General features: G+C 44.4%; 1 protein-coding gene across 3 annotated transcripts in view; it reads left to right on the top strand.

Annotated features, from left to right (window-relative positions):
* Nucleotides 1–8,511: 8,511 nt before the first annotated feature.
* The window catches only part of PTPN12 (protein tyrosine phosphatase non-receptor type 12), a 105,910-nt gene continuing 96,734 nt past the window's right edge, over nt 8,512–17,687 (top strand). For all 3 annotated transcript variants that reach the window (XM_010386289.2, XM_010386290.2, XM_030932740.1), the window contains exon 1: nt 8,512–8,952. In XM_010386289.2, the coding sequence (XP_010384591.1) occupies nt 8,854–8,952 (99 nt within the window). In that variant the 5' untranslated portion in view covers nt 8,512–8,853. The remainder of the gene's footprint in view (nt 8,953–17,687) is intronic.

Here is a 17,687-nt window from a genome sequence, read left to right on the forward strand (position 1 = left end):
GGTCAGGAGTTAGAGACCAGCCTGGCCAACATGCTGAAACCCCATCTCTACAAAAAAAAAAAAAAAAAAAAAAAAATTAGCCAGGCGTGGTGGTGCACACCTGTAATCCCAGCTACTCAGGAGGCTGAGGCTGGAGAATCACTTGAACCCCAGAGGTGGAGGTTGCAGTAAGCCAAGATTATACCACTGCACTCCAGCCTGGGGACAAAGACAGACTCCTTCTCAAACGAAAAAAAAAGAATACAAAAATACCTGACCTACCCACTTAAGGGTAGAGTCATAAGGATAAATAGGATGTGATATATGAAAAAGCTCTGAAATATTAAGCTTTGAAATATATATTAAATATTAGAGAAATTTCATCCCTTCCAAACTTCTCTCCATTTTTATGTGTCTTTCTTCTGAAAATTTTATGTTACTGTAGGAAACTAAAAAGTTATGCTCCCTTACTGCCAGTTTCCTGTTTATTAGATGACACATTTCAACAAAAAACTTAGATTAAAAAATGGTCAACATTTGCTGGGACTATGGCTAGGAAGAAGGAATAAAAAGGATACCAGGATAAACAAGAATTTCCCTAGCTTCTCATTCACTCTTTCATAACCTCCCACCCAAAAGTCTGTAGAATGAAATGACAGGTTAATATCAGAAGTGCCACCGTGGGAGACTCTCAGGAATGGTTTCAACCTTCACCTGCAGTTTCACTTAAATCACACCAGGTATAGAATCATTGTGACTCAGGGGTTTATGCAACAATCAGGAAACTCAGGACCTGTAAGCTTTGGCCATGTGTCTGACATTTGTTTTCCACAAGTGAGCTAATCATGTTCACTCACTGTGCTTCATTTAGCTTTTATCTATTAATGAAGAAAATCATACGAAATTACTTCCCAGGGTTGAAAAAAAAAAAAAAAAGAACAGAACTCACAAAGAGCTATAAAATGCTGTGAAAGCTATAACAAAGGTAGCTTTTATGAGTATAGATGTGAAAACACCCCAAAAGTTAAAATTTCCACACATTTAAAGCATTAATTTTACCTGAGCTAAGGGGAAAAAAAGGTACTATGAACATTAGACAAGTAGATCATCCTGAAACCTCTTTTGGATTATTAGTTTTAAATTCCTTCCCACTCAGAACTTCACAAAAGTAGTAAGAAGAGAGATTTTTTTAAAAAATGAAATTTAGCTTTCTTCTCATTCCTACTGTATTTACCCAGAGTGATGTAGCTAGTGAGTAGGAAAAGGGCCTAAAGAGATGAGGCAGGAGGTAAAAAAGCACAAAACCCAGAAATCATTAACTGTCTTTAACCAGTTCTTATTTTGAGTTTTGTTTTTCTTTTCTTTTTGAGACAGTCTTGCTTTGTTGCCCAGGGTGGAATGCAGTGGCATCAGAGCTCACTGCAGCCTCAACCTCCCAGGTTCAAGCAATCCTCCCACCTCAGCCTCCTGAGTAGCTGGGACTACAGGTATGCACCACCATGCCTGGGTAATTTTTAAATTTTTTTTGTAGAGATTGGGTCTCACTGTGTTGCCCAGGTTGTTCTCAAACTCCTGGGCTCAAGCAATTCTCCTGTCTTAGCCTCCCACAGTGCTGGGATTGCAGGTGTGAGCCATTGCGCCTGGCCTATTTTGTGTTTTCTATGAGTAAGTATATAGTACACCACTGCTGAAACATTATCTCATTAAGCCAGCACCAAGTGGCTTTCCTAGAAGAGGAAACTGATGCTTAGACAGGTTAAGCGACTTACCCTGAACAAGAAATGGAACAGGTTTTTAACCTTCATTTCTCTGACTTCAGAGCCCATGCTCTTTATTACAGCCCTATTCTGTTTCAAGAAAAGCAACATTTACTTATGGAATAAATGTCAACTGAACTTCTCCTGAAAGTTTATCGGAAGTCAGATTACTCTGGAGATTCTCTCCAACTCCCCCATGGCCATATGGGTTATGTTGTGACATACCCACATATTGCTGCATGTCTGCTTAATGTTCTTTTCTTTCCTTTAATTTTTCTTTTTTTAATTTTACAGATATGGGGTTTCGCCATGTTGGCCAGGCTGGTCTCAAACTCCTGGCCTCAAGTGATCCGCCTGTCTCGGCCTCCGGAAGTGCTGGGCTTACAGGCGTCAGCCACTGAGTGCGTCCCAATGTTCTTGTCTTAATCGGATTCTTTATACTTTCTACTCTCTCTCAAAGCTTCAGATCGCTAATTCTACTCCATGGGATACATTGGTCTTCTGCCCTTGCTGCATAATGACTGACTCTAGGTTTCCAAATTCAGATTCCTAAGAGTGAGATCTGATTGGCCCAGACCATCTTCTTATACCAGGACATAGGTTGCTGGCCAGTCTCTATGGACTGATTAACTTCTCAAGTGCCCAAACAGTTAGCTGTGACAGAGGATAGACAGAGCAGTAAATTTCCCTGAGACTATAGTGTAGGTAGGTGAGCTTTCTAAAGCTGGACCTACCATGTGCCATTTTAAATAATCTCCCAAACAAGATCTGCCTCCTTCCACCCAGCTTTTTTTCCTGAGATAGGGTCTTGCTCTGTTGCCCAAGCTAGAGTGCAGTGGTACAATCATGGCTCACTGCAGCTTGGAACTCCTGGGCTTAAGCAATCCTCCTGCCTCAGCCTCCTGAGTAGCTGGGACTATAGGTGCATCCCATCACACCTGGCTAATTATTTTATTTCGTAGTGACAGGGTCTCCCTATGTTGCCCAGTCTGGTCTTGAACTCCCAGGCTCAAGTAATCCTCCAGCCTTGGCCTCAAGAAAGTGCTGGGATTACAGGTGAGAGCCACTGCACCCAGCCTCCTTTTCCTTTGACTTGCCTGTTTCTATTAAAGATATTGCCATTCTTCCCACAATCTGGGGTTGAAATTCTAAAAGAATTTTAAAATTCAATAGACTTAATTTTGTTAGTAAAGTAATGCATGCACATGGTAAAATATTCATAATATAAATCAGTATACAGGTTGGAAATTGTCTCCTTTCTACCAAAGATTCTCAAGATCCTCCTAGAGGCAACCATAGCTAACAATTTTTAAAGTATTCTTCAGAAAAAGTCTATATATGTTCAATTTAAATTATTCTCATTTAAATATTATATAACTGGAAGAATACTATAAACACAATGTGTGCCTTGCTTTTCTCATTTACAATAAGCATATCTTTGGTCCTAGCCCATGTTAGCATATATAGATTTTTCCTTCTTTTTTTTAATGGCTTCATAGAACTTCATTGCACATATGTAATTTTGTTTTTTAATCACTGCCTTTTTTTTTTGAGACAAAGTCTCCCTCTGTCACCCAGGCTGAAATGTAGTGGTGCGATCATGGGTCACTGCAGCCTTGACCTCCTGGGCTCAAGTGATCCTCCCACCCCAACCTCCCAAGCAGCTGGGACTACAGGCACATGCCACCATGGCTGGCTAATTTTTCATTTTTGTAGAGATGAGGTCTCACTATGTTGCCCAGGCTGGTCTTAAACTCCTGGGCTCAAGGTGGTCCTCCTGCCTCAACCTCCCAAAGTGTTGAGTTTACAGGTGTGAGCCACGGTGTTGGGACTTCAACCTTCTTTCCTGTTCTGTAAATCAGTCACCCCCCAGTTCTATGAGTTCTTTAAAGTCTCTCTCACCTCCATCTGTGTCTTTGTATTTTGCACTTGTTACTTTTTTTTTTTTTTTGACATAGTGTCTCGCTCTGATGCCCAGGCTGGAGTGCAGTGGCACAATCTATGCTCACTGCAACCTCTGCCTCCTAGGTTCAAGTGATTCTCCTGCCTCAGCCTCCCAAGTAGCTGGGATTACAGGCACCCGTCACCATACCCGGGTAATTTTCATATTTTTAGTAGAGACGAGGTTTCACCATGTTGACCAGGCTGGTCTCGAACTCCTGACCTCAAGTGATCTGCCCGCCTCGGCCTTCCAAAGTGTTGGGATTACAGGCGTGAACCAGGGCACCCAGCCTGCACTTCTTACTTTTTTTTTTTTTTTTTTTGAGACGGAGTCTTGCTCTGTCACCCAGGCTGGAGTGCAGTGGCACGATCGGCTCACTGCAAGCTCCACCTCCTGGGTTCACGCCATCCTCCTGCCTCAGCCTCGTGAGTAGCTGGGACTACAGACGCCCGCCACCACGCCTGGCTTTTTTTTTTTTGCTTTTTTTTTTTTTTAAGTAGAGAGGGGTTCCACCGTGTTAGCCAGGATGGTCTCGATCTCCTGACCTCGTGATCTGCCCGCCTTGGCCTCCCAAAGTGCTGGGATTACAGGCGTGAGCCACCACACCCGGCCACTGCTTACTTTTATTTTTGTTGCTTCATGTGTTGGCTCCTAATATCTCTCATTCTCTTCTCTCTCATTCACAATTTATCAAAACAAGTACCAGATTACTATTTTCCTCATTTCCATAATTTTGCTTCTATCCTCAGAAACCTCTTGTGGCTCCCATGCCTACAGTATCAACATTCTCCAGAGCCTAGTCTACTTTGGAGCTTTCACATCTATACAAACGTTCTACTTCAAACTTCTGCTTTGCCATCTTCATGCTTATCACTTCTCTTGCCTGGGCGTTCTACTTCCTGTTCAAACCTAATTTAACTTACCCTTCAAGGTCTACCTCTGTGACCACCTCATGCTGACAGCCTGGTCCACAATTCTCTCTCCTGGGAACTGTTAAACCACTCATTATCTGTATCACTCTTTCACATTTATTAACTTAAAGTAACTAAGAGTTTTTTGTTTTTCCTGTCTCCTGAACTAAGACGTTCATTCCTTAGGAGTAGGAGCCGTCTCTGAGACATTTTTGTATCTGACACACACAGCATAAACCCTCATATGTTGATATGTTAAAGAGCCATATGTAGATTGAAACAAGACCTAAATGTATTAAAAAGAAAAAAAGCCACTTTGAGAAGCGGGGCGGGTGGATCACGAGGTCAGGAGATAGAGACCATCCTGGCTAACACGGTGAAACCCTGTCTCTTGTAAAAATACAAAAAAATTAGTCGAGCATAGTGGCGGGCGCCTGTAGTGCCAGCTATTCGGGAGGCTGAGGCAGGAGAATGGCGTGGAACCCGGGAGGCGGAGCTTGCAGTGAGCTGAGATTGCGCCACTGCACTCCAGCCTGGGCGACAGAGCGAGACTGCTAAACCTTTCCAAAGAACTGAAATCCTGGCTGGGCTTGGTGGCTCACGCCTGTAATCCCAGCAGTTTGGGAGGCCGAGGCGGGTTAATCATTTGAGGTCAGGGGTTCAAGACCAGCCTGGCCAACGTGGTGAAATCCCATCTCTACCAAAAATTCAAAAAAATTACCCGGGCATGGTGGCAGGCGACTGTAATCCCAGCTACTGGGAGGCTGAGGCAGGAGAATCGCTTGAACCCAGGAGGCGGAGGTTGCAATGAGCCGAGATCGCACCGCTACTCTCCAGCCTGGGCGACTAAGTGAGACTCCGTCTCAAAAAAAAAAAAAAAAAAAAAGAATTGAAATCCTTGGAGATAGTTTACACAAATTTTCCCAAACCTAGCAGTAGATGCCAAAGGTAGCCGCTGAGAACTGAATAAACTCTCAAGTGTTGCAAGAAAGAGAGAGAAGCTTGCCAGTAAGAGGAAACATGTTTAAAAAGACTAAAAACACCAGCCAAAATGGGACTCAATACCTTAAACAAGTAACACTTCTTATCCAACACTATACCACACGGTAGTAGACTGTTACACAACTTGTCCAGCATATCATCTTTACCGATCACTGTCTGGTTGGTACATTGTTTTGAATCATCAAAAGCGGAGGTACTCCTGATCATCTTTCCATTTCTCTGCCTATAGTCGAATTTCTCTCCATTTCTGAGGGAAAAGGACCATCTACAGTGAGCATGATCAAGCCCTGATTCTGGCATTTCCTCACATCCTGTGAAACTGAGTCTCAGTATCTGGTTAAAGTAAAATACTGCAGGCCCTTTTTCAAATAAAGTTTACCTTAGAAATTAAACTATTCCTCTAAGTGAATTTTTGAAATACAGGGCACAACTGTATCTCTTTGCATGCACACACGTATATAAATGCATAGAAAAAATTTGGAAGGGCATAACTTGAAGTGCATTTTTTTTCCTTTTCTTTTTTTTTGGAGACGGAGTTTCGCTCTTGTTGCCCAGGCTGGAGTGCAATGGTGCGATCTCGTTCAATGCAACCTCCCCCTCCCGGGTTCAAGCGATTCTCCTGCCTCAGCCTCCCGACTAGCTGGGATTACAGGCATGCGTCACCACACCCGGCTAATTTTTTGTATTTTTAGTAAAAACGGGGTTTCAGCACGTTGGCCAGGCTGGTCTGAAACTCTTGACCTCAGGTGATCCGCCCGCCTCGACCTCCCAGTGTTGGGATTACTGGGGTGAGCCATCGCGCCTGGCTTTCCCCTCCCCCCTCTCCCCGCGACAGAGTCTCGCTCTTTCACCCGGGCTGCAGTGTGGTGGCACGATCTCGGCTCACTGCAACTTCCACCTCCCGGGTTCAAGCGATTCTCCTGCCTCAGCCTCTGGAGTACCTAGGACTGCAGGCGTGCACCACCACACCCGGCTTTGTATTTTTAGTAGAGACAGAGTTTCACCATATCCGCCAGGCTGGTCTGGAGCTCCTGACCTCAAGTGATCCGCCCACCTCGGCCTCCCAAAGTGCTAGGATTACAGGCGTGAGCCACTGCGCCCGGTCTGACGTGCATATTTCTAGGGTGGATATATTAGTTGGATTATTTTAAGAGAAATATTTTCCTTTTTTTGAAGAAGTAAATAAACTGTATCCTGTTACACCTATTTTCTTTCTTTTTTTTTTTTTTTTTTTTTTTTTGAGACAGGGCCTCACTCCTGTCGCCCAGGTTGGTGTGCAGTGGTGTGATCACAGCACGCTGTAACCTCCGCCTCCCGGGTTCAGGTGATCTTCCCATCTCGGCCTCCCAAACTGATGGAATTACATGCATGAGCCACCGCGCACGGCCTACACCTGTTTTCTTCTATGAGTTTTTCACTAAATTCCATAGTGCTCCTAACTTTCATCTAAGAAAGTATTCTACCACTGATATTCCTATTATAACCAAATTCCCTGCTCTGTACAAAAACGTTTGTGGGTATAAATGACGAAAGTCAGTTCACGGATCAAATCCTTCAGTTCTGTCACACTGTGAGAGGCCACTGTTGTGAAAGTAAAATAACTTGTGTTCTAGTTACAGCTCTACTAAGAATACTCTGGGGGATGTCAGGAAGTCGCTTTATTTGTAAAATGATGAGTTAGACCAGAATAAATTCTCTGAAAGAAGTTTACAAAGATGAATAAAGATTCATAGGCCAGGTGCGGTAGCTCACGCCTAAAATCCCAACACTTTCGGAAGTTGATGGGGGGAGGATCCCCAGTGCACAGGAATTTGAGATCAGCCTGGGCAACCTAGTGAGACCCCTTCTCTACCAAAACTAAACAAATAAATAATAAATTTTAAAAATGTATTAGCTGGGCTTGGTGACGTACTGAGGTAGGAGGATCCCTTGAGCCCAGGAGTTCAAGGCTGCAGCGAGCCGTGATCATAGCATTGCACTATGGGCGACAGAGCAAGGCCTTAGCTCTGGAAAAAAAAAAAAAAAGATTTAATAGATTTATAAAGTCCATTCTACCGAGGAAAGTCTTTTATTCAGTTATGAACTGCTGCAAACCTAAAGGCAGGAAGGCAAATTTCCTTCAGTTCGGCAAACACGAAGATCCCACATCCGCGTCGTCTGGGAAGAAGGCACTCCGAACCTCAGGCGCTCACTCGCCAGGTTTAAGAGGATGCGCAAATAATAAAAGTCCTCTCACCCAGGAAGCGTTTCGCTTCCCTTAGCTGAGCCACACTCCAAGGTGCCAAAGCCTAATTGCTATCCACTCTCACCAATCCGTTACCAAAATGAGCATCTACCTGCTGCGAACGTGGCGGCGACACTACTACAGTTCCCAGCCTGCCTCCAGCCCGCCCTCGCCCGCCCCCACTCTTGGACTCCACAGGCCGTGACCTGTAGGCCCAGTCCACGGCTGGCGGCGGTGCGGGACTCCTGAAAACTGCTTCTCTTCCCTAGTAGGCGGTGAGACCGCCAATTCCAGCAGAATCCCACTCTGACACACTACGGCTTGCCCCGCTCAGAGTCGCATTCCCTCCTTCGCAGGAACCAACTCCCCTCCCAACGCTACTCCGACCTCTGAGCTCCCTGAACGGGGCCACGCCCCGGAAGTGGAGTCAGTCCTCCAGGCCGCCCGCTGAAGTGCCTTCCAGCCACTCCAAGCGGAGCTGGGGCCGGCAGGGCGGGCTTGGGGGCGTGGTCGAGAGGCGGGCGGGGATGGATTAGCAGGCGCGGCGCTTGGGGCGGAGCCGCGGCGCGAGGCCGCGCATCTGGGTGGCGGCGGGGACGCGCCCGTGGGGAGAGGCGGCTGCGGCTGCGGCTGCTGGCGGGGGGTGGGGGGAGGAAGAACCGGGAAGGGGGGGCAGGGCGAGCGGAGAGCTAGCTGTGTTCCTGAGGCGGCGGCGGCGGCGGCGTCTCCGACGGAGGAGGAGGGCGGGGAAGGAGGATGGAGCAAGCTGGGGGTTGGGGTTGGCGCTAGCCGCAGCGGCTCGCCTGGTACTGTGGGAGAGCGGCGGCTGCTCCTGGAAGTTGTGGTGTCGGGAGCCCAGCCGGTGCCGCCGCAGCCGCCGCCTAGGGCGGTGGGGAAGAGGAGGGAGCCGCGGGGCTTGGCGGGGGTCGGGAGGGAGGGACGTGCTGGGGAAACGAGCTGGGGAAGACGGAGCGGGCTCTGCGCCGGGCGGGCGGGCGGCGGGGGGGCCAGCGACCGCAGCCGGGGGGACGCGGGAGGATGGAGCAAGTGGAGATCCTGAGGAAATTCATCCAGAGGGTCCAGGCCATGAAGAGTCCTGACCACAATGGGGAGGACAACTTCGCTCGGGACTTCATGGTGAGTCTCTCCCCTCGCTGTCGCCTTGTCTCGCCGGCGCCGGACCCCATCGCCGCCTCTCCCGGCCGGGCCGCCAGTGCTTTGTGTACCTCTGTGAGGAAAGGGGCGGAGGGGGCGCGCACCAGCCCGGTGGGCCGGGTGGTCTTGGAAGCCGGCGGGAATCGAGAGCGCCTCCCGCCGTGGCCTCCTTTCTTCTCCCATGTTCGCGACCCCTGCGCGGGCGCCCGGGACGCGAAGGGAGCGGCCGCGCGGCCGAGCCTGCAGCCTGCACCGCGGCTCGCGACCACCTATTGTTTACCCGGCCGGGAGCCGGAGGCTAGTGAGGTGCAGGCCGGGGGGTGCTCGCGTTTCCACATCTCCCCGCCCAGTCCGCTCCTCCCAGGAGGGTCGAGGCAGGGTATCTGGCTGTGGCCGGGAGGAGTGCAGATCGTGGCTGACAGAGGAACGGGGGGATTGAGGTTGGCACTAACTCCTGGGATCCCTTTGCTTTAGCTGGTCTCAAAGCGGGCAAGGTAGGACTTCTGCCGTTTCTGGGGTCGCAATCATGATCTCCAACGCTTGGGAAAGGATTGTCCATAAGGAATCTCATGGGTTTACCTAATTTCCATTTACCCGCGTCCCGCTTCTCCTCTCCTGAGACCCAGGTTTAAGGTGATCTTGGGGTCTGGTTCAGGGGATAAGTGTGGGTGGGGGGATTATCCTGAAGGAAACCGACTTCGGACTCCCCAGGGGATATTGCCGAAGGCGGAGGGGATGTGACTATCACTTCCTATCCGGGGTGGGGGTGGGGAACTTGGGAACAATAGTCCTGGTGGGGCGGAGGCGTCGCTACGGGCCGAAGCCCTGAACTGGGAGATAACCTTCCCAGCGCCCCCCCTCCACGCCTCCGCCACCCCCCACTTTCCGCCCTCTGCTTGTGCAAGCAGGCTTGAGAGGAGGTGAAGGTTAAAAGTCTTGTTCATGAAACTGCTCTAGATACACTATTGCTCTAGTTCACTATGAGGGGGTCAGATCCGAAGGCGTGGGACCAGAAGTCGACTTCCTACGTTACCCACCCCCCCAACCCCCGCCCCTTTTATTTTTCTGCTGGACAATGTTCCCTCTAGGGTTGTTTCCCGGCTTAGGAGGCGGTGGTTGCGGCTGCTGCTCCTACGGATATTGCGCAAGACTGGGGCGTTGGAAACCCTGTAGGTCTGGGGAATGGAAAAGGAAGTGGGACTTTGGGAAGTGGTTGCTCCTTAGTCTTGGCGGGGGTTGGGAAGGGGAAATCAGCTAGGGAAAAATTTTTATCCTGGGTAAGGTACACCTCCAAGAATAATCACTTAACTGAAACCTGATTATGAAAAGGATACACAGTTAATATCTGTAAAATGAATGGGCAGCAGACATTGGCTAGTTTTTATTTTTTATTTAAAAAGTACAGTAGTTTTTATGGTGGAGGTGATATGACTTAGTAGTGAATACTTTTTCACGTTTTAAAGAGACCGGTCCAGTAAAGCTTTAGCGTTAAATTTTTAACAGCTTATAAAATAGGTCTTTGACCTTACACAATATTATGCTAGTATCGTTGAGCTTTGTGATTCCCGCCTCCCCAGACCAATAATAGAGGATGGAAGTAAAGTTTTCCCAGTATCTTTTGAAGATTGAAAATATAAGTTAAATAATCTAACTTATTCCTTATTAAAAATAAAAATATTGCTTATATTTAAACATTTGCTCTTGATATTTAGCCTATGTATTTTTGAAAAATTACTTTTTGATCTGAAAGAGTTAAGGAAAAGAGGGCATTTTCCCTTTTTACTATTGAACTTTTATTGTCTTAGTATCTTTTGAGCAATTTACAGCAATTGGATGCAGTCCCCTTTTTACTGCTTTCTAGCAAAAATAGAAGAAAATACTTTGAATATTTAAGGCGTTTAAAACTAGCTTTTTTTTTTTTTTTTTTTTGAGACGAGTCGCGCTCTGCACTCTGTATCCCAGGCTGGAGTGCAGTGGTGCAATCTCAGCTCACTGCAACCTCTGCCTCCCAGAGTCAAACGATTCTCCTGCCTCAGCCTCCCAAGTAGCTGGGACTACAGGCGCAAGCTACCACACCCAGCTAATTTTTGTATTTTTAGTAGAGATGGGGTTTTGCCATATTTGCAGGCTGGTCTCGAACTCCTCATCTCAAATGATTCACTTGCCTTGGCCTCCCAAAGTGCTGGGATTACAGGCGTGAGCCACTATGCCGGGCCTAAAACTAGTTTTTTACCATGTTATTTTGGTTATGGAAGAAGAGATGGTGTGGTCCCTGGTCATTTCTTGTTTGCATGCTAGCCACCTTGTTATCCCTAGGCGTATACCGGCAGGAAGGAGCATTGTTTGGTGATGCGGGCCATCAGGACAGGTGCCCAGCCTCTGAACTCCTGTACTGGAGAAGTAGCCTTAGGGTTCATGCTTTGGGGATGAGTCAGGGATTCCTATTGGAGAGTTCATTTTTCTTTCTTTCTTTTTTTTTTTTTCCAGATGGAGTCTCGCTTTGTCGCCCAGGTTGGAGTGCAGTGGTGCAATCTCCGCTCACTGCAACCTCCACCTCCCGGGTTCAAGCGATTCTCCTGCCTCAGCCTCCTGAGTAGCTGAGATTACAGGCGCATGCCACCACACCCGGCTAATTTTTGTATTTTTAGTAGAAATGGGGTTTCATGGTATTGGCCAGACTCGTCTTGAACTTTGATCTGACTGACTTTGTGATCTGCCCACCTCAGTCTCCCAAAGTGCTAGGATTACAGGCGTGCGCCACCAAGAGTTCATTTCTCAAAGACTAAGTGAGTTTCCTTTTTCTTCCATGATACCTTAGGTATAGCTAGGTGATTCTACACTGGAGATTTGATGACTAAGGCTATTCTTTTATAGGGCTTGGTTTTTTTTTTTTTTATTTATTTCCTGACTTGATAAGCAATAGCTGTAATTAAGGCAGCCGGTAGTTGGTGTTGCTTTTTCCCCTGACTGGAAGGCTGGAGAGGAACTATGTTCCCCTGGCATGGAAAGAGAAAAAAAAGATTAGCTTATAGATTCTAATTATTATTCTTAAATTCTGATGTTGATTAAAAATGCATTTTAAAATCTGAACATTTTATGACTGAGCCTTAGAGTTAATGTAGCTGATACAACTCTGTTCCATTATAAAATAATGTTTATTACAAATTTGGAAATTAATAGAATAATAATAATTCCTTACACTTAGACCACAGTTCAAATGAATACTCCACTTGCCTGACTCTGGTGACAATGCTCTTTTTGCTCTATCCAGCCGTCCTATAGTCCTATCATTTAAAGGCTACGTCTGTTAATATTTTGTTTTGTTTTGTTGTTTTGTTCTGTTTCTGAGATGGGGTCTCACTCTGTCACCCAGGCTGAAGTGTATGGTTGCGATCCTGGCTCACTGCAGCGTCAGCCTCCCTGGGATCCCACCTCAACCTCCAGAGTAGCTGGGACTACAGGCCCGCCCCACCAAGCCCTGCTGATTTTTGTATTTTTTGTAGAGACAGGATTTCCTCATGTTGCCCAGGCTGGTTTCTAATTCCTGCCTCAGCCTCAAAGTGCTGGGGTTACAGGTGTGAGCCACCGTAGCTGGCCTACTACTTGGTGACTATTTTATATCTTAATTCCGTTTCTTTTTTTTTTTTTTTTTTTTTTTTGAGACGGAGTCTCACTCTGTCACCCGGGCTGGAGTGCTGTGGCCGGATCTCAGCTCACTGCAAGCTCCGCCTCCCGGGTTCACGCCATTCTCCTGCCTCAGCCTCCCGGGTAGCTGGGACTACAGGCGCCGCTACCTCGCCCGGCTAGTTTTTTGTAGTTTTTAGTAGAGACGGGGTTTCACCGTGTTAGCCAGGATGGTCTCGATCTCCTGACCTCGTGATCCGCCCGCCTCGGCCTCCCAAAGTGCTGGGATTACAGGCTTGAGCCACCGCGCCCGGCCCTTAATTCCGTTTCTTTGTGGTTGAGTATTTAGGTCATTCTACTTTCTGCTGTTACATATAATAATTCTGTGATTAAAATTTTTGCTGAAACTTTTACCTTTTTCACTGTTGCATAAGATAGCTTCCCGGGAGTACGAGGTAGAAGTATATAAACATTTAATACATGTTCATAAACTTGAAAAAGTTTTGTCAGTTCATACAACTGTCAGTAATGTATGAGTGTTCATATTATAATTTTCTTGATCTTTATTTGATGGTTGGAAACTGGTATCTTGTTTTAACTTGAATTTCTTGATTACTATTGAGGATAGAAATTTTCCACCTGTCATTAACTATTCTATGAGTGTCTATTACTGGCCTTGGTTGTGCCCCATACTGTTAAAGAGGAGACAACTAAGGTACCCAGACTGTATAGAGCTTTGTTTCCTAGATGGTTATTTGCATGTTGAAAACATGCTAATTTTGCTAATAAATTAGCAAATAGCTAATTTGTGGCTGATCCAGAATTTGATCTCAATTATCTCTACTTTTAGTATTTACAAACTGAGAGATAAATGTATAAAGTAGAGTGGTGCACATTCATGTTTCACAGGCCTAGGTTTTATTTTACTCCACACAGACTCCGTCTGATGACTGGGGGTTGGGGAGGTGGTCCTGGACCATACTTTGAGAACCAGTGAGCTAATACATGGTAAATGATAAAGGTGATGCTGGGAAAGTTACATAGAGGTCTTTTTGTGAAGCATCTTATATCTATGCTATACTTAGATTTTATTCTACAGACCAATAATAGCAATTCTGGACAGTCTGCATTGTAACTCCTAGAGTCATGGAGAAAGTAGGGAGGTGTTAAGAAAATAGACATGCTGGCCCACTCCAGCGTCATTCCCCCACCCTCACCTTCTCCAGCCTGCTCCTTGAGTTGTACTCTGGACCGTCACTTACTCAGATAGGTTCTGGTAGAAAAGGTGAGAATCATTAGTCTGGGCTTCTGGAGCACTGCTGAGTCTTTTAAGAAAGGTAAACAATCATTTGTGTTTTACAGAGTTGAGTCTGATGGCAGTATGACGAGTGGCATTTTGGAAGCTGTCGAAATATAAGAAGTGAGATGTGAGGGCCTGAAATGAACTGAGATGGGGAAATAGAGTATACAACACATCTGATAAGAATTAAGAAAGGAGTCTCAATGATTCATTAGATGGGGGTATAAAGAAGAAAAGAGTATAGTATTATGACTTGCAAAATGTCTAGCTTGGTATCTGTCACCCAAGGTAGAGAATACCATTTGGTAGAATAAGGAGTGAGGGAGGAGAAACAAGTAGAGGAGACCAAAGAACATTGTAGGAGGAAGTTTCAGGGGAGAAGAGGATACATTTAATTTTCAACATGTGAAAACTGCATGTTGCCTCTGAGACATCCAGTAGAAATGTAGAGCTTAAGATTTCTGACAGGATGGAGTTAAAGATGTAGGCATCATCATATAAGCATGTAGGAGATAGTTGACATCATGGGAGTGAATGAGCTTATTCCAGCAAACTTATAGAGTGACCAGCTTTAGGTTGAAGAACATCAGTCTTAAAAGAACAGCCAAAAGAAGGATATACTAGTGATTGTTCCTGAGAAGGAGTGTTCAAGGAGGAGGGAGGAGAACCAGAGATGTCAGAAAAGCCAGGGAGAGTTTCAAGAAAGGAGTTATTACCAGAGTCAAATAATGCTGGGAGGACCGGTAAGGTGAGGTTAAGAAAGTACCCATTGCATTTGGCACGTAGGAGTGCTTTGGTGACTAGAAAAAGCAGTTTGGGTTGGGGTATGGGAAGAAGCCAGATTATAGGGTGAAGGGTGAGTTTAGCGTCTTTGCATTTTTTTTTTTTAACATTTTGAAAGTAGAGGGTAGGAGCTAGAGGAAGACTGGTTGAAGGAGAGTTTGCCCCTCCCACTGCCTTTTTTTTTTTTTAAGAGAGAACTAGAGAACATTTTTCATATTGTTTCTTGTCTATGTGTATATCCTCTTTTGCCTGGAAAGATATTATGTTGCAGTCTTGATAAATATAAAAATTTTCATTGTTTGTTTATTCAGTGTTGTGGCTTGCAGGTTTAAAAAAATTAATAATAGCTTTATTGAGATATAAGTACCTACCATAAGATTTACTCATTTAAAGTATATGATTCACTAGTTTTTTATTACATTGATGAAATTATGCAACAGTCACCACAATCAATTTTAGGACATTTTCTTCTCTTTCTGTACCCATTAGCAGTCACCCCCTGCTTTCCCACAAGCCCCAAGCAACCACAAATCTACCTTCTGTTTCCATAGATTTAAGTATTCTGGACATTTTATATAAATGGAATCATACAATATGTGGTGTTTTGTGACTGACTCCACCTAACATTATTTCAGGTTTCATCCACATTATAGTATTGATCAGTAGTACTTTTGGCCTTTTTATGGCTGAATAATATTCTGTTGTATAGATACCACATTTTGTTTATCCATTCATCGTGTTGATGGGTATTTGAATTCTTTCCACTTTTTGACTAATGTGAATAATGCTACTGTGAACATTTGTGTACAAGTTTCTGTATGGACACATTTTCAGTTCTCTTGGGTATGTATCTAAGTGTGGAATTGCTCAGTCACGTGATAACACTATGTTTAACATTTTGAGGAACTGCCAGACTGTTATCCAAAGCTGCTGCACATTTTACATTGAATTAGGAGTATACGAAGGTTCCAGTTTCTCTACATCTTCACCGATACTGTTGCTGTCTTTCTGATTATAGGCATCCTACTGGGTGTGAACTGGTATCTTGTTGTGGTTAGCTTGTAAGATTTTGTGTGTCGTAATTTGTCTTTCAAAACTAGAGTGAAATATTTTCCAGTCCTTGCATTTGAGCTAATCTTAGTGCTTACCCAGTGCCACTGGTTTAGTAATATGGTTTTCTTATCCATCCTTCGATGAGTATTCACCTAAACATATTTATATCTTAACTAACTTCAGAAGTGGAAGTGAACTTTTAAGTAACTCTCCAGACATAGTTCACTGAGACAGTAAACTAAAAATTTAAGCGTTCTCAAGAATTTTACTGTATTTACTTTCAAAATATATTAACTTTTTTCCATCAATATTTGACATTTAACTTGGAAAAAGGATTTTTAAAGGATGAAATTGAAAGTAAGACATTAACATTTAGATGGATGTAGGTTTTTTGTTCATATGTTAAATACTTCTGTGTTTCTATAGCACTCAGTTTGTTAGATTCATAAACATTTACATTTCTGTCTTCCCCAGACTGAAAACCTCTCAGGCTAGAGAATGGGACTTAATTATCCCCAGTATCCCCATTGCTTAATATAGTGCTTGGCATTTAATAGGCACTAATGTCCATTGCGTGTGCAGACATTGTAGACAAGCTTAATGCTGTAAGACAGATTTATTCTTCAGGTGAATTCTTCAGTGGTCCAAAGGTTTGTCTTTTAGACGGCCATGAGAACTGCTTCTTCCCCTCCTACACAGATATATTCACGTAACTCTAGTTGTATTTTCAGTATCCACTGAAAAAGAAAATACAAGAGCTACATTGAATTCAAATATTTTAAATAAATATGATTTTATTAGCTGCAATTTCTTAAGGTAACTTCTGTACTTGTGCATCCCACACCCCATGGATAATACTTTGTTGATATTGTCTTAGAGTATTAATAAAATGTCTTCTTTTAAACTTTTGGCTTTGGACTTAATAAAATCAAGATATCATGTCATCGGTATCTCTTCAAAAAGAGTGAATTTGTGGACATTTAGAGAGTGATTACAAGTGATATCTGTTGTTCTCTACTTGCCTCTAGTTTCTTTCCTCATCCAGTTCATTCAATATATCATATTCACTTTCCTAAAATACCACTTTCAAGTGGCGGCATCTGTAGGCTAATGAAAACCATACTGGTTGTACAATCAAGAGATGTGGGCTGCACTGGAAGCATGGTTTAATTTTTATTATAAAAAATATAAGTTAAAAAACTCATTGCTCTCTTTTATGACCATTACAATTACTGGAAATTTTAAATGCGTATTTTGAAAGTCAATTCAAAACATCTGATCCAAGTGCTGCTTCTACATCACCTGGAAGCTTCACCCAATTTTGTAACTTTTGTCCTACTTGAGAATCACAGGTCTATAGGATAAAGTCTGTACTTCTTAGCTTGGCATTCCAGAACCTTCTTAATATAATATCACATTACCTTTCCAGTGTTAAACTCCTATACTCTGTGGTATGTATCCTCTCTTCCCTTTGAAGTAAGCTCTTCCTGGTCCTTGAGCATACCTACTAAATGAATGAAATCTTGCTTATCTGTGGTTGTACTGTTGAACATACTTTTTCCCTCAGAAAGCTTCCCTTTTATTTATTTATTTTATGTATTTTCTTTGAGACAAAGTCTTGCTCTGTTGCCAGACTAGAGTGCAGTGGCACTGATCTCAACTCACTGCAACCTCCGCCTCCTGGGTTCAAGCAGTTCTCCTGCCTCAGTCTCCGTGTAACTGGGATTACAGGCGCCTGCCACCACACCCAGCTAATTTTTGTTTTTTTAGTGGACATGGGGTTTCACCATGTTGGCCAGGATGGTCTCCCCTTTTATTTTATAAACCAGTACTTAGAAGATGAAAAAGCTAAAAATTTAAAATGACTTCACCATGTTCACCAAAAACTTGGAAGCAAAAATGTGATTAATTCTCACTTTCTAGAATAAAAATTTAGTACAATTTATCTTAAAGCACC

Source organism: Rhinopithecus roxellana, chromosome 6 (assembly GCF_007565055.1).
Source record: "Rhinopithecus roxellana isolate Shanxi Qingling chromosome 6, ASM756505v1, whole genome shotgun sequence".
Taxonomy (NCBI): Eukaryota; Metazoa; Chordata; class Mammalia; order Primates; family Cercopithecidae; genus Rhinopithecus; species Rhinopithecus roxellana.